The 25,052-nt window shown below is 40.2% G+C and overlaps 3 protein-coding genes across 8 annotated transcripts in view; all 3 read left to right on the forward strand.

The window, feature by feature from the left end:
- Positions 1 to 9,179, forward strand: part of LOC108705728 (serine/threonine-protein kinase Sgk2-like) — a 183,359-nt gene extending 174,180 nt beyond the window's left edge. For all 6 annotated transcript variants that reach the window (XM_041570969.1, XM_041570967.1, XM_041570971.1 and 3 more), the window contains 10 exons: positions 589 to 777; positions 1,646 to 2,422; positions 3,599 to 3,705; positions 4,126 to 4,290; positions 5,693 to 5,784; positions 5,973 to 6,035; positions 6,151 to 6,289; positions 7,235 to 7,426; positions 7,534 to 7,662; positions 8,191 to 9,179. In XM_041570969.1, coding sequence (XP_041426903.1) covers positions 1,780 to 2,422; positions 3,599 to 3,705; positions 4,126 to 4,290; positions 5,693 to 5,784; positions 5,973 to 6,035; positions 6,151 to 6,289; positions 7,235 to 7,426; positions 7,534 to 7,662; positions 8,191 to 8,322 — 1,662 coding nt within the window. In that variant the 5' untranslated portion in view covers positions 589 to 777; positions 1,646 to 1,779 and the 3' untranslated portion in view covers positions 8,323 to 9,179. The remainder of the gene's footprint in view (positions 1 to 588; positions 778 to 1,645; positions 2,423 to 3,598; positions 3,706 to 4,125; positions 4,291 to 5,692; positions 5,785 to 5,972; positions 6,036 to 6,150; positions 6,290 to 7,234; positions 7,427 to 7,533; positions 7,663 to 8,190) is intronic.
- A 2,486-nt stretch (positions 9,180 to 11,665) lies between these two features.
- LOC121396227 (protein MNN4-like) lies at positions 11,666 to 16,405 on the forward strand. Its single transcript, XM_041570987.1, has 3 exons — positions 11,666 to 11,791; positions 13,164 to 13,352; positions 15,496 to 16,405. The coding sequence occupies exon 3, from the start codon at positions 15,632 to 15,634 to the stop codon at positions 16,301 to 16,303; it is 672 nt and encodes a 223-aa protein (XP_041426921.1). The 5' UTR covers positions 11,666 to 11,791; positions 13,164 to 13,352; positions 15,496 to 15,631; the 3' UTR covers positions 16,304 to 16,405.
- Positions 16,313 to 23,149, forward strand: LOC121396404 (protein kinase C delta type-like). The gene is made up of 9 exons (XM_041571279.1): positions 16,313 to 16,316; positions 17,451 to 17,557; positions 17,978 to 18,142; positions 19,817 to 19,908; positions 20,105 to 20,167; positions 20,284 to 20,422; positions 21,369 to 21,560; positions 21,668 to 21,796; positions 22,319 to 23,149. Exons 1-9 carry the CDS (start codon positions 16,313 to 16,315, stop codon positions 22,448 to 22,450), a joined length of 1,023 nt encoding a protein of 340 aa, XP_041427213.1. The 3' UTR covers positions 22,451 to 23,149.
- Positions 23,150 to 25,052: the final 1,903 nt, after the last annotated feature.

Consider the following 25,052-nt stretch of genomic DNA (forward strand, 5'->3'; position numbering starts at 1 on the left):
GAATAGGAGCACCAGAAAGTTACAATTGAATACACTCAGGGTTCCTAATGAACCCCAACGTGTATTATTATTTACTTGCCATTAACAGCCACATTCATTTTTATATATTTTATATGTATCTATGAATATACCTGCATGTTAGCATTCACTTTGACAGATTATATTTATGACAGACATATGAAATAGCCATGCTAAACAGCACATCAATATACCAAGAGTAAATGTACTGTAAGTACTTGTAGCTAATAGGCCAGTGGACAGAATCAGCTTAACTGCATCATAAACATTTCTATAACTCACTCACAGAGCTTTAGTGCCACTCACATTTTGCCAGACAACATCCATATTTGCTGACACCGTTTCTATTACCTGTGGCTGAGTTATACCCATACAGCATGGGCATGGCTCTGGCAAATGTGACAATTCTGATCCACACTAGAGAAACTAACTGGTCACATGCATTACTCACTGCACTCCATATGCTTAATGGGCAGCTGAATCCATTAAACTCTGTTGCCAATATTATCCCAGCAGACATAATTAAAAGGTGACATTTCGAACTTGGTAAGTGATTTTTTTTCTTTTCAGATTCTAAAGAGAAAAGCATACAATGCAACAGTAGACTGGTGGTTATTTGGTGTCACCATCTGTGAAATGGCCACTGGTATGTCACCCTTCAACAACAGTGACACCAAGGAGCTTATTAATTCCATCAAATTCTGTGATCCAGAGCTACCTGATTGGCTGGATGAAGATCTAAAACATCTTCTGGGACAGGTAAATACTGACAGAAGGATAGTATTGCCTCATTCAAAAATTTATTTATGCTCTATTACCGCTCAATTGCTGGTTGGGAAATACAAATCAGAAATGCTAAGTGCCCTGGGTGAATAGCATTGACTAATGAAATATGTGAATCATAAAGCAGTGGATTTTTCCCCCATACTCACTCAGCCATGGGAAACACACACACACATATATATATATATATATATATATATATATATATATATATATATATATATATATATATATATATATATATATATATATATATATATATCTATATCGCTAGCGAAACTTCGCCACCGTGTGAGCAAAGCCGTTGCTGGCGAATTTCTGGAGGTTAGTGAATTTGCCCCTTGGAGTCGCAGAACCAAAGGTTAACACTGTGTCATCTACATATTTATCTTTTGAAGGACCCCTTATTGTATTGTTTATTGGAACTCTAGGTAATAAATTAAAATAGGGAGTGGGATGTGACTGACCTTGTAATAATTCCTGTAATGATGCTATTTCATTTTCTTACCCTGCACTTTGATGTATGTGGATATCCTAATATGGGGTAAATCCATTTCATGCCAGTGAATTGACAGTGACAATGACAGTAAATTACTTCCCATGCTTATAAAAGCCAATGTGAATGGACTTTCATATATTAAACAGCTCCGAATCAGATTCTTGAATATAGACACAGACTGGACAAATGGAATGATGTATAGGAAAGTCGATAAACGAATACAATCGCTAGGGGTTGATATCTGCACTTCCTAATCTTATGGATATACTGTAGACTTGCTGAATAAGAGTTCACTGTAACTATAACTGACTGTACCTGGCTCTGCACTGCAATGTTATCTTACAGCCTGTGCCCAGGTGATGATGTCATCAGGTGGCACCTTCCACTAAGCAAGAGACCTCAACCGTTATGACAGTTGGTGTGACAGCGTCAAAGAGAGAAGAAGCAGAAGAGAGAGCTCCAGTGGATTTCAAGAGAATATGAAGAGAATACATTCTACTTCCATCGATTCGGATCCCCCACCTTCAAAGGAGAAGAAGAGAAGAGAAGACCATGAAGAAGAGCAAGAAGAAAGCCAGAAAGAGAAGATAGAGAGCAGTTTGGAGGAACAGCTATCAGAGAAGGGCTGCAGGGAGGAGAGCATACCCTCTGGTTTCAAAGATTCTGACCCCCAGCCCTCAAAGGTGAAGAAAAGAAGAAAAGAACATGAAGAAGAGGGAGAAGAAAACCAGAAGGAGAGGAGAGAGAGCAGTTTGGAGAAACAGCTGCCAGAGAAGGGCTGCAGGGAGGAGAGCATACCCTCTGGTTTCAAAGATTCAGACCCCCAGCCCTCAAAGGTGAAGAAAAGAAGAAAAGAACATGAAGAAGAGGGAGAAGAAAACCAGAAGGAGAAGAGAGAGAGCAGCTTGGAGAAACAGCTGCCAGGTAAGGGCTGCAGGGAGGAGAGCATACCTTCTGTTCTCAAAGATTCAGATCCGCAGTCCTCAAAGGTGAAGAAAAGTGAAGACCACGAAGAAGAGGAAGGAAAAAAACAGAAGAAGAAGAGAGAGAGGAGTGTAGATGACCATCTGCAAGTTGAGTGCTACAGGGAGAAGAAACGGAGTAGGCAGGAGACTGATGAAGGTAAAGAAAAATCACTTAAAAATGCCTAAATCGCAAAAATGAGTAGGTCACATGATTGCCAACTGCCTCTAATTTACTGGTGCAATCACTGTTTAGGACCCAGATACTGACATAAGTGTAACATAAAATCAAATATATAGATTGAGGGCCCTCTTTACTCATATTGGTATTTGCTTGTTTCTGTAGGATTGTTGGTACTGTATGTTTATTATATACACTGGTTTATTGTAAAGCATTGTGACATTTGTTGGTGTTTTATAAATACATGTTGGTCATAATAACTGATTATAAAGGCAACAGTCAAAGGGAATAAAACAGCAAGCAGCTTGGAGCTGTGTATTTGAACTTGAAATGAAATATCTGATTGATTCCTATGGGTAATTGCTCTGATGCAATTTAACATCTACAGTATGTTCTATATGAAAAAAAACGTTGCCTAGGTGCAAGGACCCATAATAGCCAATGAGATGTTTGCCTTTGACCAGTAAATACTTTCTGCTGATTGGTTGGTATCGGTGACTAGACATGTACCAGTTTTGCAGTATTTACTACTTAATCCTATAGGGTAGTTTTTTTAAATTCTAAATTGCACCAGTGGCGATACCCACATCAACTAATAAAAGCAGTGCTTTAATTTTCTAATATTTGCTAACTAGTAGTCGATTGTTTAAAGCTAATAGCTAATTGGTTGCTACTGGCAACTGTAATTTAGCACCTATGTTAATTCATGAGCTTTTTATAAATCTCCTCTGCTTTCCATCCTATAAAATTTGGGGGATCTGCCTGCATTGGGTCTTTAAACATCTGCAGAAAGTGGATCTTATTTTAGATATAGTTTGTAATATGTATGAGCTAATGCAGAACACATGGACCCTGGAATAATGCACATGGATCATCAAAGACATGATAAAATCTGTGACTTTGGCCTAGCATCTTTGATGATGACCTATCAACTGGCTGGGCCAGAACCATGCATGGTCAAAATTTGTCTTTTAACCATTTGAAAAGGTTCTCCTGTGCTGTTTGTGAAAGAAGAGTTACAGTTTTACAGTGCATTAAGTGCAGTACATGGGAGCATCAAAATTCATTATTAGCTATTGAACTGTTAACTATGGGAGCTCTTCATTAACTATTATTATTCAATAAGATGCAAATAACATTTATTTTCCTTTCTAGGAGAAGCTGGACCTGTGAGTGTAGAAGCTCAACCTTCAAGGCTAAACCCGCTCAGTATCTCCAGTTACAACTTCTACTCTAAGTTGGGAGCAGGAGGATATGGCAAAGTAAGTTATTGGTTTCCATTAAACACAATTTTTTTGTAGGGTTTAAATCCTAAATGTGGAAGAAAGCAAAAAAATGTTGTGCGCTGGGGAAAATTTCCATTTTAGCAGGGCCAGATTTACACAGCGGGCACCCCAAGGCCCACTATCATTTGTCGCCACCGTCCCCTCCCTTTTATTCGCTCAAATTTTCATCACCGGGACCAGAATAATGAGGATTGCCACACGGGAAATTAAAAAAACTATTGGATCTCCTGAGCATCCCCAGTGTTTCTGAACCAATCTGGGTGTGGTTGGGCAGCATGCTGCCCCCTAAAATCCTGCCGCCCTAGGCCCGGGCCTTGGTGGCCTCACCACAAATCCAGACCTGCATCTTTGTGCTTAAAATACACAGTAATATTAACTTTTTTCTTGCTTTTTTAGGTAATGCTGGCTTCGTTAGGAGACAGGAGGCCATATGTGGCTGTAAAATCTGTCGGCAAACGAGAGCTCCCAGATTACAGCAGCCTTCTCTCAGAGTCTCAAGTGCTGAACATCGGCAGACACAGCCCATTTCTTTGCCAAGGCTTTGCCGCTTTTCAAACCCAGGTACAACATTGACTCCATATTGCCATTTAGTTTGTAATACTGTTCCTCTGTATCCCCTAGATGATGGCTTTAGTCATACATATGATCCCCTTACATAATGTCCCATATATTATATATATTATAACCATTACCAGGGCAGCCATCAGGGGGGAGAGTTGTAGGGGGCCCAGAGGGTAAGGGGGGCCCTGCCACACCACACTTACTTGATTATCTGGGCCCCCCATCTTTCTGAGAGCTGCTGACTTCTGGAAGGCATGGATGTTTAAGGGGCCCTGGCCACCAATTTTCTTATAATGTGGGGCCCTGGCCACTAATTTTGGCCACCAATTCTTTTTTCTCATGTGGGGTCCTAGCCACCAATATTTTTTAATGGGGGGAGCCCTAGCCACAAATGTTTTTTATGGGGGGCCCTGACCACCAATATCTTTTTATTTTTTATTAACATGTGGGAACCCTAGCCACCAATATTTTTTTAGTTTTTTTACTGTGTGCTGGGGGGCGGAACTGTAGGTGGGGCTTGCAGTGGGTGCAGCCCAGGGAATTTTGTCGTAAGGGGCCCTGCGATTTCTGATGGCGGTCCTGACCATTACAAATGACATGACACATATAATAACCAAACTGATTATATAGTATAGTTCCATACACATAATATAATGCCTCCTTGCCTTGTACACCCCTTACATGTTCATTCAGGATTTTTATATCCAGTACTGCATTCTGCCTGCAGGGTTTAATAACAACATGCAGGATATCCACCAACTACCCACAATATTAATGATCTAATGCCATATATTCACATTTTATATGTTGTTCTTATTGTGCAGCAAGTACAAAAACAGATATTTTGGCCCACCTTATTTGGCTTTATATTAAAGGGGTTGTTCACCTTTAAATTAACTTTCTTATGATGTAGAGAATGATATTCTGAGACAATTTGCAATTGGTTTTCATTTGTGGTTTTTGAGTTCTTCAGCTCTTTATTTAGCTGCTCTACAATTTGCAATTTCAGCAATCTCGTTGCTAGGGTCCAAATTACCCTAGCAACCATGCACTAATTTGAATAAGAGACAGGAATATGAAGAGAGGGCATGAATAGAAAGATGAGTAACAACAAGTAGAAATAACAATAAATGTGTAGCTTTACAGAGCATTTGATTTTAGATGGGGTCAGTGACCCCCATTTGAAAGCTGGAAAGGGTCAGAAGAAAAAGGCAAATAACTAATAAAGTAAAACATATAGATAATGAAGACCAATTGCTAAGAATTGGACTTTCTACAATATACTAAATTTACCTCAATGGTGAACCACCCCTTTAATGTAATTAATAAAATATGTACTACCCTATGTTGTTGTAAGTGTTTCCTTCTCTCCTTCACTCTTTCCATTTGTCTTTGTAACCAGTGGCATGCCTTCTTTGTAATGGAGTACCTGAGTGGGGGAAGCCTTGAGGATGAGCTGAAGCGACACGGGACGCTGCCCATAGAGAGAGTACGGTAAGTATTACATGGCACTAGTACAATATGACTTATAGATAGCTTTATACCATTTGTGCCTATAAGAAGGTTTATAAAATGTGTACACTAGGGAGCATCATAGTCAAATTTAAAAAAAATGTTCTCATTTTCTTAAAAGAAAGCTAATGAATTCCAGTTAATTTAACCATTATTTCCCTGTTTAAAAGGTTCCACTCTGCGGAGATGATTTGCGGCCTACAATACCTGCACGGCCTCGGGATTATTCATCGGTCAGTATAAATGTCTTCATTTCTGTAACATTCTACAGCAGAGGCCGCACACAGGTTGCTCTGCAAATCAGCAGCCTTCATCTTTTTTTTTTCTCCTTTTATCTTTATATTACAGAGACATCAAACCCATGAATGTTCTATTGGACCATCAAGGACACGTTAAAATCTGTGACTTTGGCCTGGCAAAGCAAAGCATCTTTGATGGTGACCTAACAACTGGCCGGGCCGGAACCATAGAATACATGGCGCCAGAGGTGAGATATGCAATTAGAGATTATTTACATGGGTATTTATTTTCTGTCTGTGAATATACCTTCATGTCAGTGCTTTCACAGGCTGTATTTATTACAGACATATAAAATAGCCATGCTAAACAGCACATCAATATACCAAGAGTAAATATACTGTAGTTACTGGTAGCTAATAGGCCTGTGGAGAGAACCAGCTTAACAGCATAACATTTTTTCACTTATATGATAAACATTTGTATTACTTTCTCAGCTTTACATAGAGCTTTGGTGTCACTCACATATTGCCAGGCATCATCCATATTTGCTGACATGGTTTCTATTACCTGTGACTGAGCTATACACATAAGGGCCGGATTCGGATAGTGGGCGCCCCTATCTGTGGGCCAACCGTGCAGTCCTAGCACCCACCTCCCACACCGCAGTGAGCACACACGTTAGAGCACTGGTGCTCCCCTAATAATTTGCCGCCCTAGGCCCGGGCCTTGGTGGCCTCACCACAAATCCGGGCCTTATACCCATACAGCACTTACTGGGCTCTGGCAAATGTGACAGTTCTGATCCACACTAGAGAAACCAACTGGTCACATGCATTACTCATTACACTCCATGGGGTATATTTATCAAAGAGTGAAGTTAATAGTGAAGTTCCGCCACTAGAGTGAAATTCCGCCACTCTCCATTCATTTCTATGGGATTTTTATAGGCGTATTTATCAAAGGGTGAACTTTCACTTCACCCATTGATAAATACGCCTTTCAAAATCCCATAGAAATTAATTGAGAGCTGCGGAATTTCACTCTAGTGCGGAACTTCACTCTTTGATAAATTTAACCCCATATGCTCAATGGGCATCTGAATCCATTAAACTCTGTTGCCAAAATTATCCCAGGATACTTACTTAAAAGCAACATTTTACAACTTGGTAAATGATTCTTTTTCTTTTCTAAGATGCTGAACAGAAAAACATACAATGCAGCAGTTGACTGGTGGTCATTTGGCATCACCATCTGCAAAATAACCACTGGAATGTCACCGTTTCACAACAGCGGGAACATGGATCAGCTCATTTGTTCCATCAAAAACCATCAACCCAATATACCCGACTGGCTGGATGAAGATCTAAAACATCTTCTGGGGCAGGTGAGTAATGGCAGAGGGACAAAAGTATTGACATATTCGCTAATAAATGTATTCTCCATTTCTGCTCAATTTGCTGGGATTTAAATAATTGTCCATTCATCCTTTAGCTACTAGAAAAGAATCGGAAGCAACGCCTTGGTGTTCGAGGAAACATCAGATGCCACCCATTCTACAAAGCTATCGATTGGGCGGCACTGGAAGAGGAAAGATTACAACCCCCTTACCAGCCGAGAACAGTAAGTACATGGTTGGGGAATAATAATGACAAATGATTATAGCATTGACTAGTGAAGTCAGAAAGCAGTGGCTTTAGTTTGTGGAACTTGTATTTAACCCTATAGGAAAACCTATACACATAAGGCCGAAGGGATGCTCTGTGGGTACAGGTAATGAGATTATTAAAATCTCTGAACCTTCTGGATTCTTCCAAATCTGTTTTAAATTAGCCCCACAATATCCCATACAAAAAAAAAAGTTCTGAATATTTTAAACCACTAGGGTTGTTATAGCACTGAGATCTACAAAAGAAGTCTCTGCACAGGCAAACAATATAATACTGCCATCTACAAATGTTGTATTTTGCAATTGTAATCTACTTTGTATAGTGATGTGAAATACATGGCAAACTGAAACTCAAAGTGCTATATTAATAGAATCAAAATGCTTCATATGGACTTCTAAAAGCAAATCCAATGATTGTTCTCTTGTTCATAATAGATTTTTAGCATTGTCTTGATTAAAATTATTTTTCCCTTTTAATGCAGCCACCACCAGACCTATTCCAGCCGTGTAAAGAGAAGCTGTCATTCCTGGAGTACAAGGAGGATGAAGGAACATCAGGGGGCAGTGACACCATTCCCGGCTTCTCATTTCAAAGTTCCACCTGGCTGACGTAAGTATGTGTAGGCGTTTAATCCAGCCAATAAAAACAATTTCCTATTCCATCAGCACAGGTTTTATGGGACAGTGGACATGATTGTGGGCTGCAAGAACTTTTCCGCTTGCTGCATGAAGGCCAGATCATCTCTTGCGATTCCTGCTTCAACCTTCGGCTCCACCTTCACCTGGGATTCCATCTTCCAGGGTATGAGACTGCTGGGTAACATCAGGCCTAGAATTATGAGGGGCAGTCACTCATTTGGCACATCACACGTAAGTATAGGTGGGTATCTTTATGTGAGTGAACGTGAGATATGAAAGGATAAGGGTGTAACAGAAGGCAAAGCAGAGTCTAAGATCACAGCCTGCTTTGTCTTCCTGCACATCATGTCTATGGAACCAATACCCTGTTAGTTATTTATATAGTTCTAAAGTTCTCATAGTTGGGTAGAAATCCAGATCAAGGGTTTTTTTTCCATCTGAAGTAAGATGGGTTTTTTTTTTTTACCTTGTCCTGGAAGTTAGTTATTTATTTAGCTCTATAGTACTCATAGTTGTGTAGAAATCCAGATCAAGGGTTTTTTCCCATCTGAAGTAAGATGGGGTTTTTTACCTTGTCCTGGTAGTTTTGATGTTAAATGAGCAAAGGGTGGGACATAGACACGTGCAGTTTAAGCCTCGTTTGTTGTCTTTGTTTGTCACGTTTGTCCTGTTGTGTGAGGCGTTACACCCGGCGTGCCGGTAACAAGGTTGAAGCCTTGACGTGGCGTTACTGCTCACATGTATAAACATGTGCTAATTCAACCAATGCTGAGAGTGTGAGTGATGTATTGTTTCATTGGCAGAATTTGTTTCACTTGCTCATAACCTCTTTATCTCTATGAATACAGCATTTGCAGCATTCACTGTTGGAGGCATGTAGGCCCTGTGGCAGTTAGTCGGGACAGGGCACTACAACCTATGCCTAGATTGCTTTTTTTACAAGCACTTGGTACAGAGTTCCGCCAGACCCTGGATGCAGTGGCTTTTAGAATATACACTAAAAGGGCACCCTTTTGCCTTGTCGTAATGTCCCCTAACATTACATCTCTTTCATAACCCCTCAAACAAAACAAAGTATAAAATCTGATCTATTAAAAGGTACTGCTCTCCTTCAGTGGCATAACCATACAGCAGACTCCACAGTTGTGGGGCACCCGGGTCACATGGTCTACTCTATGGTATTTCTCCCACCTCAGCTACTTTAAACTACAAAACTTGCCGCCACCACTGTGAAGGGACTCACTGTTTACAACTTTACTCACAAACTTGTAGCAAGTGGCATTGGAATGATTTCCTCATTTCTTGCTAAGTTGTGCTTTGTGTGTATGTCTGAGCATGCAATACACTTGAGATACTTGTGGAAAGATTATTATTTATTTAGCAGACCCAGGTCATTCATCCAAGAGACTGTAATAAAGATAATGGATAGGAAAAGTTAGCGACACTCTGCTTGTATTACTTTTATTTAGATTATTTTTAAATGTTATTATGCTCTCTACTTAAAAAGTGAAGTGAATTTGGTTATTCAGCTAATCAAACAAATCATGTGTTTTCAGTGACACAAGAACAGTCAGCTCCTTGGTAATAGTGCTTATTCTATTTGTAAATTGGTATTCTAAAGGCCCAAATACACAGGCCTATAAAAGCTGGCGACAGACCGAGTCTACAGGCTATTGGCCGTCTGTGGGGCCATCCGACGGGCGTCCCCGATCAATATCTATCGGGCAAGATAAAAAATCCCATCGGATCACGGCCTCATCTGTTTGTTGATGTGGTCCCACGATATGACCACCCTAGGGCCCACGATCGGATCAGCTCAATATCACTACATCAATGTGGGCATATCGGGGGGGGAGAGATGTCGCCAAACGAGCGGATCTCCCTGTGTATGGCCACCTTAAGAGTATTTTCAATTCGTCATTGTGTTATATATTTTGTGGGTTTTTAAACTATTTGTTCTGGAGCGTTCTACTGTGAGATGTCAACTGGTATCTTGTTGCTAGGATCCCAGGTAGCCTAGCAAACAGGCTGTGCTTTGAATAACATACTTAAGGAATAGGGGGAACGGGTTATTGCTTTTTTTGGCTGGAATCAATGAGCAGAAAGACAATTCAAGTTTTTGAAGTATACAGTATGTGGAGACCCACAAAGACATAATATACTGACCTCATTTTCTATCATAATTGGGGCAAGATGTAAAGAAAAATTAGGCTGGAGCAGTACATTGGTGTTTCCTTCAATGTTCCACAAAGGAGAACTAAAGGCAAACCTTACTTCAGAGCCGGGCCAACCCAACTCTACTAGAGTTTTGTGGCTTGTTCATCATTCATTATGGCACTTTATGATTTATTATTATTCTGGATTGAGATGGTCCTGTTTACCTTATACATTGTTACAGGAATGGTTAATTCATGCAATATTTCCTATATATGAGAATGCTTTTTGTATACAGTGGTATGAAAATGTGTTCTTTATGCCATGCCAGCATCAATCAGCCTTACCTCTTGGGGAAGAAAAATACTAACCCATCAACCCCTCATAAATTATATGCACCCTCCCTAAAATAGGTCAAGGCAGCCCATCCCAGATCAGCATAGCCTAATGCAGCAAGTAAACCAGCAAAGCTGATGTCTGATCAAGATCTGCCATTAAGGTGCCCCTTACTGACCACAAGGCACTGTTTGAGCATTGTTATATACAGCTCTGTGATTTGTTATTCCCACTTCTTTCTTTCCTTTATAATACTTATATATATATATATATATATATATATATATATATATATATATATATATATATATATATATATATATATATATATATATATATATATATATATATATATATATATATATATATATATATATATATATATATTTGATACAAATAACCTAACTCAATAATCTATGCTGAATAATCATGTTGAAAGTAAAACATTACTATTATTACTATTGTGTTCTCTTAGCAACTCTAGAACTTTAGTCTGTCCTATGTCCCAGTCCATTGTTTGGAAAATAATTACTGTCATTCAAATGTCTCTGTATCTGTATATTCTGTATCTATATATTTATTTATTTTTCAAGGAACCCTTAAAAGCCTAATTACTATTAAGAGCAATTAATTGGGTTAAAACGTATTGAACCTCCCATTTAATTAATGGGAAAAGATCAGCAGGATGTGATTGACTTTAAAGCTCAAAATCGCATTTGGATCTCAGACAAACCTACTGAAACATACATACATTAAGTTTAAGAAATTAATAGGGACTGTATAAGGGTCACTAGCTTCATTATCTTTATATTACAGAGACAGCTAACCCTGAATATTTTATTGGATCATCAAGGACACGTTAAAATCTGTGACTTCAGCCTGGTAAAGCAGAGCATCTTTGATGGCGACCTAACAACTGGCTGGGCCGGAATCATAGAATACATGGCGCCAGAGGTGAGATATGCAATTACAGATTATTTACAATAAAAGCAAGTATAGGAGGAAAACAGAATAGAATACAAATTCAAGTTGATGTCTTTCAAAGACATAGAGGTTCCTCTGTTGGACAAATAATGAAGGAGTAGTACATGGGGAGGGGGTGTTAGACACCTTGAGGCACATTTATCAAGGGTCGAATTTCGATGGGTTAATAAACCCTCAAATTCGACCCTCGAAGTTAATCCTTCGAATTTGAATATCGAATTCGAAGGATTTAGCACAAATCCTTCGATCGAATGATAAAATCCTTCGAATCGAACGATTCTAAGCGATCGATCGAAGGATTTTTATTCGATCAAAAAAATGTTCGAAAAGTGCTGGGGAAGGTCCCCATAGGCCAACATTACACCTCGGTAGGTTTAAAGTGACAAAGTATCTAGTCTAAGTATTTCTTAAAGAGACAGTACTTCGACTATCGAATGGTAGAATAGTCGAACGATTTTTACTTCGAATCATTTGATTCGAACGAATTTCACCCATTCGATGGTTGAAGTAACCAAAAAAATACTTTGAAATTCGAATTTTTTATCATTCGAATCCTTCACTCGAGCTTAGTAAATGTGCCCCTTACTGTTTGAAAGAAACTGCAGAGTTCATTCTTTATAGATTCCAGGCTGCCAGGTTACATATATATTTCCCAAGGCTCTATTGTGGCTTCTTCAGATTCATAGACTTGAGCATGCATACAATAGTTACGTTTTCTGATTTTACCAAACTGTGTATTCGCAAAGCAGGCTAAGGAAGTTCTAAGAAGATGGCGGTGGGACATTTTCAAAGAAAGATCCACAGATCCCCAAAGTGTATTATTATTTACTTGCCATTAAGAGCCACATTCATTTTTATATATTTTATATGTATCTATGAATATACCTGCATGTTAGCATTCACTTTGACAGATTATATTTATGACAGACATATGAAATAGCCATGCTAAACAGCACATCAATATACCAAGAGTAAATGTACTGTAAGTACTTGTAGCTAATAGGCCAGTGGACAGAATCAGCTTAACTACATCATAAACATTTCTATAACTCACTCACAGAGCTTTAGTGCCACTCACATTTTGCCAGACAACATCCATATTTGCTGACACAGTTTCTATTACCTGTGACTGAGTTATACCCATACAGCATGGGCATGGCTCTGGCAAATGTGACAATTCTGATCCACACTAGAGAAGCTTACTGGTCACATGCATTACTCACTGCACTCCATATGCTTAATGGGCAGCTGAATCCATTAAACTCTGTTGCCAATATTATCCCAGCAGACATAATTAAAAGGTGACATTTCGAACTTGGTAAGTGATTTTTTTTCTTTTCAGATTCTAAAGAGAAAAGCATACAATGCAACAGTAGACTGGTGGTTATTTGGCGTCACCATCTGTGAAATGGCCACTGGTATGTCACCCTTCAACAACAGTGACACCAAGGAGCTTATTAATTCCATCAAATTCTGTGATCCAGAGCTACCTGATTGGCTGGATGAAGATCTAAAACATCTTCTGGGACAGGTGAATAGTGACAGAAGGATAGAAGTATTGCCTCATTCAAAAAACTATATTTATGCTCTATTACCGCTCAATTGCTGGTTGGGAAATACAAATCAGAAATGCTAAGTGCCCTGGGTGAATAGCATTGACTAATGAAATATGTGAATCATAAAGCAGTGCGATTATCTCTCACTTTAATCTATAAAACAAGGTTAAAGTAACACTGAAAAAGAAGGTATCAAACTCCATTTATCTGAAATAACTTTTAATTGACCATTTGTAAGAAATGGCGAACTCCTCTTTAGATAATCACAGGGGAGGTCATGCTGAAGGTGGCTGTGGCCACGGTCCGGGTCCGGAGGGGGATTTGCGGCAGGGTCGGGGCTTGGGAGGGTCCTGAGACAGCAGCCCCAGTGGGCCCCCCAGTATAACCCTAGATGTTGCTCTCAGTGGCCTCACTTCTTTTTGAATTCCAGGCTTTGAGGAAAGTATTGTTTACATAAAAACCAAGTGTACTGCCAAACCTCCTGTAGGCTGCCAGTCCACATAGGGCCTACCACTCACAGCACTTCTTTGTAATCACACATTTGAATGTGGTTTACAAGTAAAAATGGTTGGTGACCCCTGATCTAGAGGGACATGGAGAGAAACATGGGGGGGAAATTCACTAAAGGACAAAGTGAATAATGTTAGCGTAAATTCGCCAGCGTGATGTCATTTCGGGACTTCACCGATTTACTTACAGGAACAGGCATACATTTGCTAGTGAAGTAGATAGACTCTATCGCTACTTCGCACTCTAACGCCAGGCGAATTTTCAATCTGGCGACTCAGTGTCGGACTGGCCCACTGGGATACCAGGAAAACTCCCGGTGGGCCCAGGTGTCAGTGGGCCCTCTTGCCTCTAACCATTTGGTCTATTTCATGGCCATTCTCTATTTATTAATGGGAAAAAAGAGGCCTACTAATGGAAGAATAGAGTATAGTATGTAGAGATAAAAGGCTAAGAGAATAAAGAGGTTGAGTGAGGAGAGGAGGAATAATAGTTTGGAAAGTGGGCCCTCAGCCTAAGGTTTTCTGGTGGGCCCTTGGCATCCCAGTCCGACACTGTGGCGACTGGACGTAATTATGCAAATTCATTAAGATGCAGATTTTAATGAACGTTACCTCTTGCGCCAGACTTGCCTTCGCCACTTCAGACCAGGCAAAGTGCAATAGAGTAGATAGGAGTCCCAAAAAACGCTGGTGACTTTTCACTTTTTCAGGGTGATAGGCTGCAAAAGATAAAAAAAATTTTTTAGGGTACCCGACTACATTTCCTTACATATGACACATAAACTATACACTGGGCACATGTGTAGGGCAATATAACAACTCTATTTTCTTTTATTAAGGTTCCCTGGGCTTGTGTAGTATAATGTATTTGCTGCAACATATACGTCCATAGAACTTTAACTTCCCGCCATATGCAAATTAGCCAACGTTAGCGCACCTTCACTTTGCTTGCCGAAGTAATGCTAGCAAAACTTCGCCACCGTTCGGCGCCCTGGATGCAACTTTGCATTTTAGTGAATTAGCGTTGTCCTGGCAAATTTTCGCCTGGTGAAGTGTGGTGATGTGAGCAAAGCCGTTGCTGGTGAATTTCTGGAGGTTAATGAATTTGCCCCTTGGAGTCACAGAACCAAAGGTTAACACTGTGTCATCTACATATTTATCTTTTGAAGGACCCCTTATTGTATTGTTTATTGGAACTCTAGGTGATAAATTAAAATAGGGAGTGGGATGTGACTGACCTTGTAATAATTCCTGTAATGATGCTATTTCATTTTCTTACCCTGCACTTTGGGGTATGTAAATATCCTAATATGGGGTAAATCCATTTCATGCCAGTGAATTGACAATGACAGTAAATTACTTCCCATGCTTATACAAGCCAATGTGAATGGACTTTCATATATTAAACAGCTCCGAATCAGATTCTTGAATCTAGACACAGACTGGACAAATGGAATGAAGTATAGGAAAGCCGATAAACGAATATAATGGATAGGGGTTGCTATCTGCACTTCCTAATCTTATGGATATACTGTAGACTTGCTGAATAAGAGTACACTGTAACTATAACTGACTGTACCTGGCTCTGCACTGCAATGTTATCTTACAGCCTGTGCCCAGGTGATGATGTCATCAGGTGGCACCTTCCACTAAGCAAGAGACCTCAACCGTTATGACAGTTGGTGTGACAGCGTCAGAGAGAGAAGAAGCAGAAGAGAGAGAGCTCCAGTGGATTTCAAGAGAATATGAAGAGAATACATTCTAATTCCATCGATTCGGATCCCCCACCTTCAAAGGAGAAGAAGAGAAGAGAAGACCATGAAGAAGAGCAAGAAGAAAGCCAGAAAGAGAAGATAGAGAGCAGTTTGGAGGAACAGCTATCAGAGAAGGGCTGCAGGGAGGAGAGCATACCCTCTGGTTTCAAAGATTCTGACCCCCAGCCCTCAAAGGTGAAGAAAAGAAAAGAAGACCATGAAGAAGAGGGAGAAGAAAACCAGAAGGAGAGGAGAGAGAGCAGTTTGGAGAAACAGCTGCCAGAGAAGGGCTGCAGGGAGGAGAGCATACCCTCTGGTTTCAAAGATTCAGACCCCCAGCCCTCAAAGGTGAAGAAAAGAAGAAAAGAACATGAAGAAGAGGGAGAAGAAAACCAGAAGGAGAAGAGAGAGAGCAGCTTGGAGAAACAGCTGCCAGGTAAGGGCTGCAGGCAGGAGAGCATACTTTCTGGTCTCAAAGATTCAGATCCGCAGTCCTCAAAGGTGAAGAAAAGTGAAGACCACGAAGAAGAGGAAGGAAAAAAACAGAAGAAGAAGAGAGAGAGGAGTGTAGATGACCATCTGCAAGTTGAGTGCTACAGGGAGAAGAAACCGAGAAGGCAGGAGATTGATGAAGGTAAAGAAAAATCACTTAAAAATGCCTAAATAGCAAAAATGAGTAGGTCACATGATTGCCAACTGCCTCTAATTTACTGGTGCAATCACTGTTTAGGACCCAGATACTGACATAAGTGTAACATGAAATCAAATATATAGATTGAGGGCCCTCTTTACTTCTCATATTGGTATTTGCTTGTTTCTGTAGGATTTTTGGTACTGTATGTGTATTATATACACTGGTTTATTGTAAAGCATTGTGACATTTGTTGGTGTATTATAAATACATGTTGGTCATAATAACTAATTATAAAGGCAACAGTCAAAGGGAATCAAACAGCAAGCAGCTTGGAGCTGTGTATTTGAACTTGAAATTAAATATCTGATTGATTCCTATGGGTAATTGCTCTGATGCAATTTAGCACCTACAGTATTTTCTATATTAAAACAATGTTGCCTAGATGCAAGGACCCATAATAGCCAATGAGATGTTTGCCTTTGACCAGTAAATACTTTCTGTTGATTGGTTGGTATCAGTGACTAGACATGTACCAGTTTTGCAGTATTTACTACTTAATCCTATAGGGTAGTTTTTTTAAATTCTAAATTGCACCAGTGGCGATACCCACATCAACTAATAAAAGCAGTGCTTTAATTTTCTAATATTTGCTAACTAGTAGTCGATTGTTTAAAGCTAATAGCTAATTGGTTGCTACTGGCAACTGTAATTTAGCACCTATGTTAATTCATGAGCTTTTTATAAATCTCCTCTGCTTTCCATCCTATAAAATTTGGGGGATCTGCCTGCATTGGGTCTTTAAACATCTGCAGAAAGTGGATCTTATTTTAGATATAGTTTGTAACATGTATGCGCTAATGCAGAACACATGGACCCTGGAAAAATGCACACGGATCATCAAAGACATGATAAAATCTGTGACTTTGGCCTAGCATCTTTGATGATGACCTATCAACTGGCTGGGCCGGAACCATGCAATGGCCACAATTGGTCTTTTAACCATTTGAAAAGGTTCTCCTGTGCTGTTTGTGAAAGAAGAGTTACAGTTTTACAGTGCATTAAGTGCAGTACATGGGAGCATCAAAATTCATTATTAGCTATTGAACTATTAACTATGGGAGCTCTTCATTAACTATTATTCAATAAGGTGCAAATAACATTTATTTTCCTTTCTAGGAGAAGCTGGACCTGTGAGTGTAGAAGCTCAACCTTCAAGGCTAAACCCGCTCAGTATCTCCAGTTACAACTTCTACTCTAAGTTGGGAGCAGGAGGATATGGCAAAGTAAGTGATTGGTTTCCATTAAACACAATTTTTTTGTAGGGTTTAAATCCTAAATGTGGAAGAAAGCAAAAAAATGTTGTGCGCTGGGGAAAATTTCCATTTTACCAGGGCCAGATTTACACAGCGGTCACCCCAAGGCCCGCTATCATTTGTCGCCACCATCCCCTCCCTTTTATTCGCTCAAATTTTCATCACCGGGACCAGAATAATGACGATTGCCGCACGGGAAATTAAAAAAACTATTGTATCTCCTGAGCATCCCCAGTGTTTCTGAACCAATGTGGGTGTGGTTGGGCAGCATGCTGCCCCCTAAAATCCTGCCGCCCTAGGCCCGGGCCTTGGTGGCCTCACCACAAATCCGGGCCTGCATGTTTGTGCTTAAAATACACAGTAATATTAACTTTTTTCTTACTTTTTTAGGTAATGCTGGCTTCGTTAGGAGACAGGAGGCCATATGTGGCTGTAAAATCTGTCGGCAAACGAGAGCTCCCAGATTACAGCAGCCTTCTCTCAGAGTCTCAAGTGCTGAACATCGGCAGACACAGCCCATTTCTTTGCCAAGGCTTTGCCGCTTTTCAAACCCAGGTACAACATTGACTCCATATTGCCATTTAGTTTGTAATACTGTTCCTCTGTATCCCCTAGATGATGGCTTTAGTCATACATCTGATCCCCTTACATAATGTCCCATATATTATATATATTATAACCATTACCAGGGCAGCCATCAGGGGGGGACAGGGGGGAGAGTTGTAGGGGGCCCCGAGGGTAAGGGGGCCCTGCCACACCACACTTACTTGATTATCTGGGCCCCCCATCTTTCTGAGAGCTGCTGACTTCTGGAAGGCATGGATGTTTAAGGGGCCCTGGCCACCAATTTTCTTATAATGTGGGGGGGGCCTGGCCACTAATTTTGGCCACCAATTATTTTTCTCATGTGGGGTCCTAGCCACCAATATTTTTTAATGGGCGGAGCCCTAGCCACAAATGTTTTTTTATGGGGGGCCCTGACCACCTGAAATCAAGAAAACACCGGCACAGCATGGGTTGCTTCTAGCAGGGAAACCCCTTGCTCATTTATTGTGGATGCATCCGCAATAAATGAGCAAGGGGTTTCCCTGCTAGAAGCAACCCATGCTGTGCCGGTGTTTTCTTGCTTTTCATGTGGATCTTGAGGTTGCCAAACGCCTTCTTCACTGAGCACCTGGGATTCGTTTTTGATTAGGAAGGCCAGGGTGTGCTAGGGTAATTTCTTTTCTGGGGCCCTGACCACCAATATCTTTTTATTTTTTATTAACATGTGGGAACCCTAGCCACCAATATTTTTTTTGGTTTTTTACTGTGTGGTGGGGGGTGGAATTGTAGGTGGGGCTTGCAGTGGGCGCAGCCCAAGGAATTTTGTCGTATGGGGCCCTGCGATTTCTGATGGCGGTCCTGACCATTACAAATGACATGACACATATAATAACCAAACTGATTATATAGTATAGTTCCATACACATAATATAATGCCTCCTTGCCTTGTACACCCCTTACATGTTCATGCAGGATTTATATATCCAGTACTGCATTCTGCCTGCAGGGTTTAATAACAACATGCAGGATATCCTCAAACTACCCACAATATTAATGATCTAATGCCATATATTCACATTTTATATGTTGTTCTTATTGTGCAGCAAGTACAAAAACAGATATTTTGGCCCACCTTATTTGGCTTTATATTAAAGGGGTTGTTCACCTTTAAATTAACTTTCTTATGATGTAGAGAATGATATTCTGAGACAATTTGCAATTGGTTTTCATTTGTGGTTTTTGAGTTCTTCAGCTCTTTATTTAGCTGCTCTCAAATTTGCAATTTCAGCAATCTCGTTGCTAGGGTCCAAAGTACCCTAGCAACCATGCACTGATTTGAATAAGAGACAGGAATATGAATAGGAGAGGCATGAATAGAAAGATGAGTAATGACAAGTAGCAATAACAATAAATGTGTAGCTTTACAGAGCATTTGATTTTAGATGGGGTCAGTGACCCCCATTTGAAAGCTGGAAAGGGTCAGAAGAAAAAGGCAAATAACTAATAAAGTAAAACATATAGATAATGAAGACCAATTGCTAAGAATTGGAAATTCTACAATATACTAAATTTACCTCAATGGTGAACCACCCCTTTAATGTAATTAATAAAATATGTACTACCCTATGTTGTTGTAAGTGTTTCCTTCTCTCCTTCACTCTTTCCATTTGTCTTTGTAACCAGTGGCATGCCTTCTTTGTAATGGAGTACCTGAGTGGGGGAAGCCTTGAGGATGAGCTGAAGCGACACGGGACGCTGCCCATAGAGAGAGTACGGTAAGTATTACATGGCACTAGTACAATATGACTTATAGATAGCTTTATACCATTTGTGCCTATAAGAAGGTGTATAAAATGTGTACACTTCTGCACTAGGGAGCATCATAGTCAAATTTAAAAAAATTTTTCTCATTTTCTTAAAAGAAAGCTAATGAATTCCAGTTAATTTAACCATTATTTCCCTGTTTAAAAGGTTCCACTCTGCGGAGATGATTTGCGGCCTACAATACCTGCACGGCCTCGGGATTATCCATCGGTCAGTATAAATGTCTTCATTTCTGTAACATTCTACAGCAGAGGCCGCACACAGGTTGCTCTGCAAATCAGCAGCCTTCATCTTTTTTTATTTCTCCTTTTATCTTTATATTACAGAGACATCAAACCCATGAATGTTCTATTGGACCATCAAGGACACGTTAAAATCTGTGACTTTGGCCTGGCAAAGCAAAGCATCTTTGATGGTGACCTAACAACTGGCCGGGCCGGAACCATAGAATACATGGCGCCAGAGGTGAGATATGCAATTAGAGATTATTTACATGGGTATTTATTTTCTGTCTGTGAATATACCTTCATGTCAGTGCTTTCACAGGCTGTATTTATTACAGACATATAAAATAGCCATGCTAAACAGCACATCAATATACCAAGAGTAAATATACTGTAGTTACTGGTAGCTAATAGGCCTGTGGAGAGAACCAGCTTAACAGCATAACATTTTTTTACTTATATGACAAACATTTGTATTACTTTCTCATCTTTACATAGAGCTTTGGTGTCACTCACATATTGCCAGGCATCATCCATATTTGCTGACATGGTTTCTATTACCTGTGACTAAGCTATACACATCAGGGCCGGATTTGGATAGGGGGCGCCCCTATCTGTGGGCCAACCGTGCAGTCCTAGCACCCACCTCCCACACCGCAGTAAGCACACATGTCAGAGCACTGGTGCTCCCCTAATAATTTGCCGCCCTAGGCCCGGGCCTTGGTAGCCTCACCACAAATCCGGGCCTTATACCCATACAGCACTTACTGGGCTCTGGCAAATGTGACAGTTCTGATCCACACTAGAGAAACCAACTGGTCACATGCATTACTCATTACACTCCATGGGGTATATTTATCAAAGAGTGAAGTTAATAGTGAAGTTCCGCCACTAGAGTGAAATTCCGCCACTCTCCATTCATTTCTATGGGATTTTTATAGGCGTATTTATCAAAGGGTGAACTTTCACTTCACCCATTGATAAATACGCCTTTCAAAATCCCATAGAAATGAATTGAGAGCTGCGGAATTTCATTCTAGTGGCGGAACTTCACTCTTTGATAAATTTACCCCCATATGCTCAATGGGCATCCAAATCCGTTAAACTCTGTTGCCAAAATTATCCCAGTATACTTACTTAAAAGCACCATTTTACAACTTGGTAAATGATTCTTTTTCTTTTCTAAGATGCTGAACAGAAAAACATACAATGCAGCAGTAGACTGGTGGTCATTAGGCATCACCATCTGCAAAATAACCACTGGAATGTCACCGTTTCACAACAGCGAGAACATGGATCAGCTCATTTGTTCCATCAAAAACCATGAACCCAATATACCCGACTGGCTGGATGAAGATCTAAAACATCTTCTGGGGCAGGTGAGTAATGGCAGAGGGATAAAAGTATTGACATATTCACTAATAAATGTATTCTCCATTTCTGCTCAATTTGCTGGGATTTAAATAATTGTCCATTCATCCTTTAGCTACTAGAAAAGAATCGGAAGCAACGCCTTGGTGTTCGAGGAAACATCAGATGCCACCCATTCTACAAAGCTATCGATTGGGCGGCACTGGAAGAGGAAAGATTACAACCCCCTTACCAGCCGAGAACAGTAAGTACATGGTTGGGGAATAATAATGACAAATGATTATAGCATTGACTAGTGAAGTCAGAAAGCAGTGGCTTTAGTTTGTGGAACTTGTATTTAACCCTATAGTAAAACCTATACACATAAGGCCGAAGGGATGCTCTGTGGGTACAGGTAATGAGATTATTAAAATCTCTGAACCTTCTGGATTCTTCCAAATCTGTTTTAAATTAGCCCCACAATATCCCATAAAAAAAAAAAGCTCTGAATATTTGAAACCACTAGGGTTGTTATAGCACTGGTATCTACAAAAGAAGTCTCTGCACAGGCAAACAATATAATGCTGCCATCTGCAAATGTTGTATTTTGCAATTGTAATCTATTTTGTATAGTGAAATACATGGCAAACTGAAACTCAAAGTGCTATATTAATAGAATCAAAATGCTTCATATGGACTTCTAAAAGCAAATCCAATGACTGTTCTCTTGTTCATAATAGATATTTAGCATTGTCTTGATTAAAATTATTTTTCCCTTTTAATGCAGCCATCACCAGACCTATTCCAGCCGTGTAAAGAGAAGCTGTCATTCCTGGAGTACAAGGAGGATGAAGGAACATCAGGGGGCAGTGACACCATTGCCGGCTTCTCATTTCAAAGTTCCACCTGGCTGACGTAAGTATGTGTAGGTGTTTAATCCAGCCAATAAAAACAATTTCCTATTCCATCAGCACAGGTTTTATGGGACAATGGACATGATTGTGGGCTGCAAGAACTTTTCCGCTTGCTGCATGAAGGCCAGATCATCTCTTGCGATTCCTGCTTCAACCATCGGCTCCACCTTCACCTGGGATTCCATCTTCCAGGGTATGAGACTGTTGGGTAACATCAGGCCTAGAATTATGAGGGGCAGTCACTCATTTGGCACATCACACGTAAGTATAGGTGGGTATCTTTATGTGAGCGAATGTGTGAGTGAACGTGAGATATGAAAGGATAAGGGTGTAACAGAAGGCAAAGCAGAGTCTAAGATCACAGCCTGCTTTGTCTTCCTGCACATCATGTCTATGGAACCAATACCCTGTTAGTTATTTATATAGTTCTAAAGTTCTCATAGTTGGGTAGAAATCCAGATCAAGGGTTTTTTCCATCTGAAGTAAGATGTTTTTTTTTTTTTTTTACCTTGTCCTGGAAGTTAGTTATTTATATAGCTCTATAGTACTCATAGTTGTGTAGAAATCCAGATCAAGGGTTTTTTCCCATCTGAAGTAAGATGGGGTTTTTTACCTTGTCCTGGTAGTTTTGATGTTAAATGAGCAAAGGGTGGGACATAGACATGTGCAGTTTAAGCCTCGTTTGTTGTCTTTGTTTGTCACGTTTGTCCTGTTGTGTGAGGCGTTACACCCGGCGTGCCGGTAACAAGGTTGAAGCCTTGACGTGGCGTTACTGCTCACATGTATAAACATGTGCTAATTCAACCAATGCTGAGAGTGTGAGTGATGTATTGTTTCATTGGCAGAATTTGTTTCACTTGCTCATAACCTCTTTATCTCTATGAATACAGCATTTGCAGCATTCACTGTTGGAGGCATGTAGGCCCTATGGCAGGCAGTCGGGACAGGGCACTACAACCTATGCCTAGATTGCTTTTTTTACAAGCACTTGGTACAGCATTCCGCCAGACCCTGGATGCAGTGGATTTTAGAATATACACTAAAAGGGCACCCTTTTGCCTTGTCGTAATAAATGTCCCCTAACATTACATCTCTTTCATAACCCCTCAAACAAAAAGTATAAAATCTGATCTATTAAAAGGTACTGTTCTCCTCTAGTGGCATAACCATACAGCAGACTCCACAGTTGTGGGGTGGGGGCACCCAGGTCACATGGTCTACTCTATGGTATTTCTCCCACCCCAACTTTAAACTACAAAACGTGCCGCCACCACTGTGAAGGGACTCACTGTTTACAACTTTACTCACAAACTTGTAGCAAGTGGCATTGGAATGATTTCCTTCATTTCTTGCTAAGTTTTGCTTTGTGTGTATGTCTGAGCATGCAATACGCTTGAGATGCTTGTGGAAAGATTATTATTTATTTAGTAGACCCAGGTCATTCATCCAAGACACTGTAATAAAGATAATGGATAGGAAAAGTTAGCGACACTCTGCTTATATTACTTTTATTTAGATTTTTAAATGTTATTATGCTCTTTACTTAAAAAGTGAAGTGAATTTGGTTATTCAGCTAATCAAACAAATCATGTGGTTTCAGTGACACAAGAATAGTCAGCTCCTTGGTAATAGTGCTTATTCTATTTGTAAATTGGTATTCTAAAGGCCCAAATACACGGGCCTATAAAAGCTGGCGACCGAGTCTACAGGCTATTGGCCCGTCTGTGGGGCCATCCGACGGGCGTCCCAGATCAATATCTATCTGGCAAGATAAAAAATCCCATCGGATCACGGCCTCATCTGTTCGTTGATGTGGTCCCACGATATGACCGCCCTAGGGCCCACGATCGGATCAGCTCGATATCACTACTGGGCATATCGGGGGGGGAGAGATGTCGCCAAACGAGCGGATCTCCCTGTGTATGGCCACCTTAAGAGTATTTTCAATTAGTCATCGTGTTATATATTTTGTGGGTTTTTAAGCTATTTGTTCTGGAGCGTTCTACTGTGAGATGTCAACTGGTATCTTGTTGCTAGGATCCCAGGTAGCCTAGCAAACAGGCTGTGCTTTGAATAACATACTTAAGGAATAGGGGGAACGGGTTATTGCTTTTTTTGGCTGGAATCAATGAGCAGAAAGACAATTCAAGTTTTTGAAGTATACAGTATGTGGAGACCCACAAAGACATAATATACTGACCTCATTTTCTATCATAATTGGGGCAAGATGTAAAGAAAAATTAGGCTGGAGCAGTACATTGGTGTTTGCTTCAATGTTCCACAAAGGAGAACTAAAGGCAAACCTTACTTAATTTTGTAGATCTCATATGCCCCTCCAGAATCTCTATGTTTATTTAACCAAAACACGTTTACTTTCTTACTAATAAAAAATAGCTCTGAAGTTGCAAACTGTTGAAGAAAACAGCGCTGCCATCTTACTAAAGGAATGTTGGTGACATCACCCAACTGTGAGACTCTGCTTCTGCAGGCAGTGGATTTGCAAGTGAAAGAAGACAGAGAGCCTAGATTTGCGCTGCCCAGTAAAAAAATAACACATAAAGCCTTTTCTTAACCCAGCATGTTTGTTAACCTTTTGTTGTCCTATAA

Source organism: Xenopus laevis, chromosome 7S (genome assembly GCF_017654675.1).
Source record: "Xenopus laevis strain J_2021 chromosome 7S, Xenopus_laevis_v10.1, whole genome shotgun sequence".
Classification (NCBI taxonomy): Eukaryota; Metazoa; Chordata; class Amphibia; order Anura; family Pipidae; genus Xenopus; species Xenopus laevis.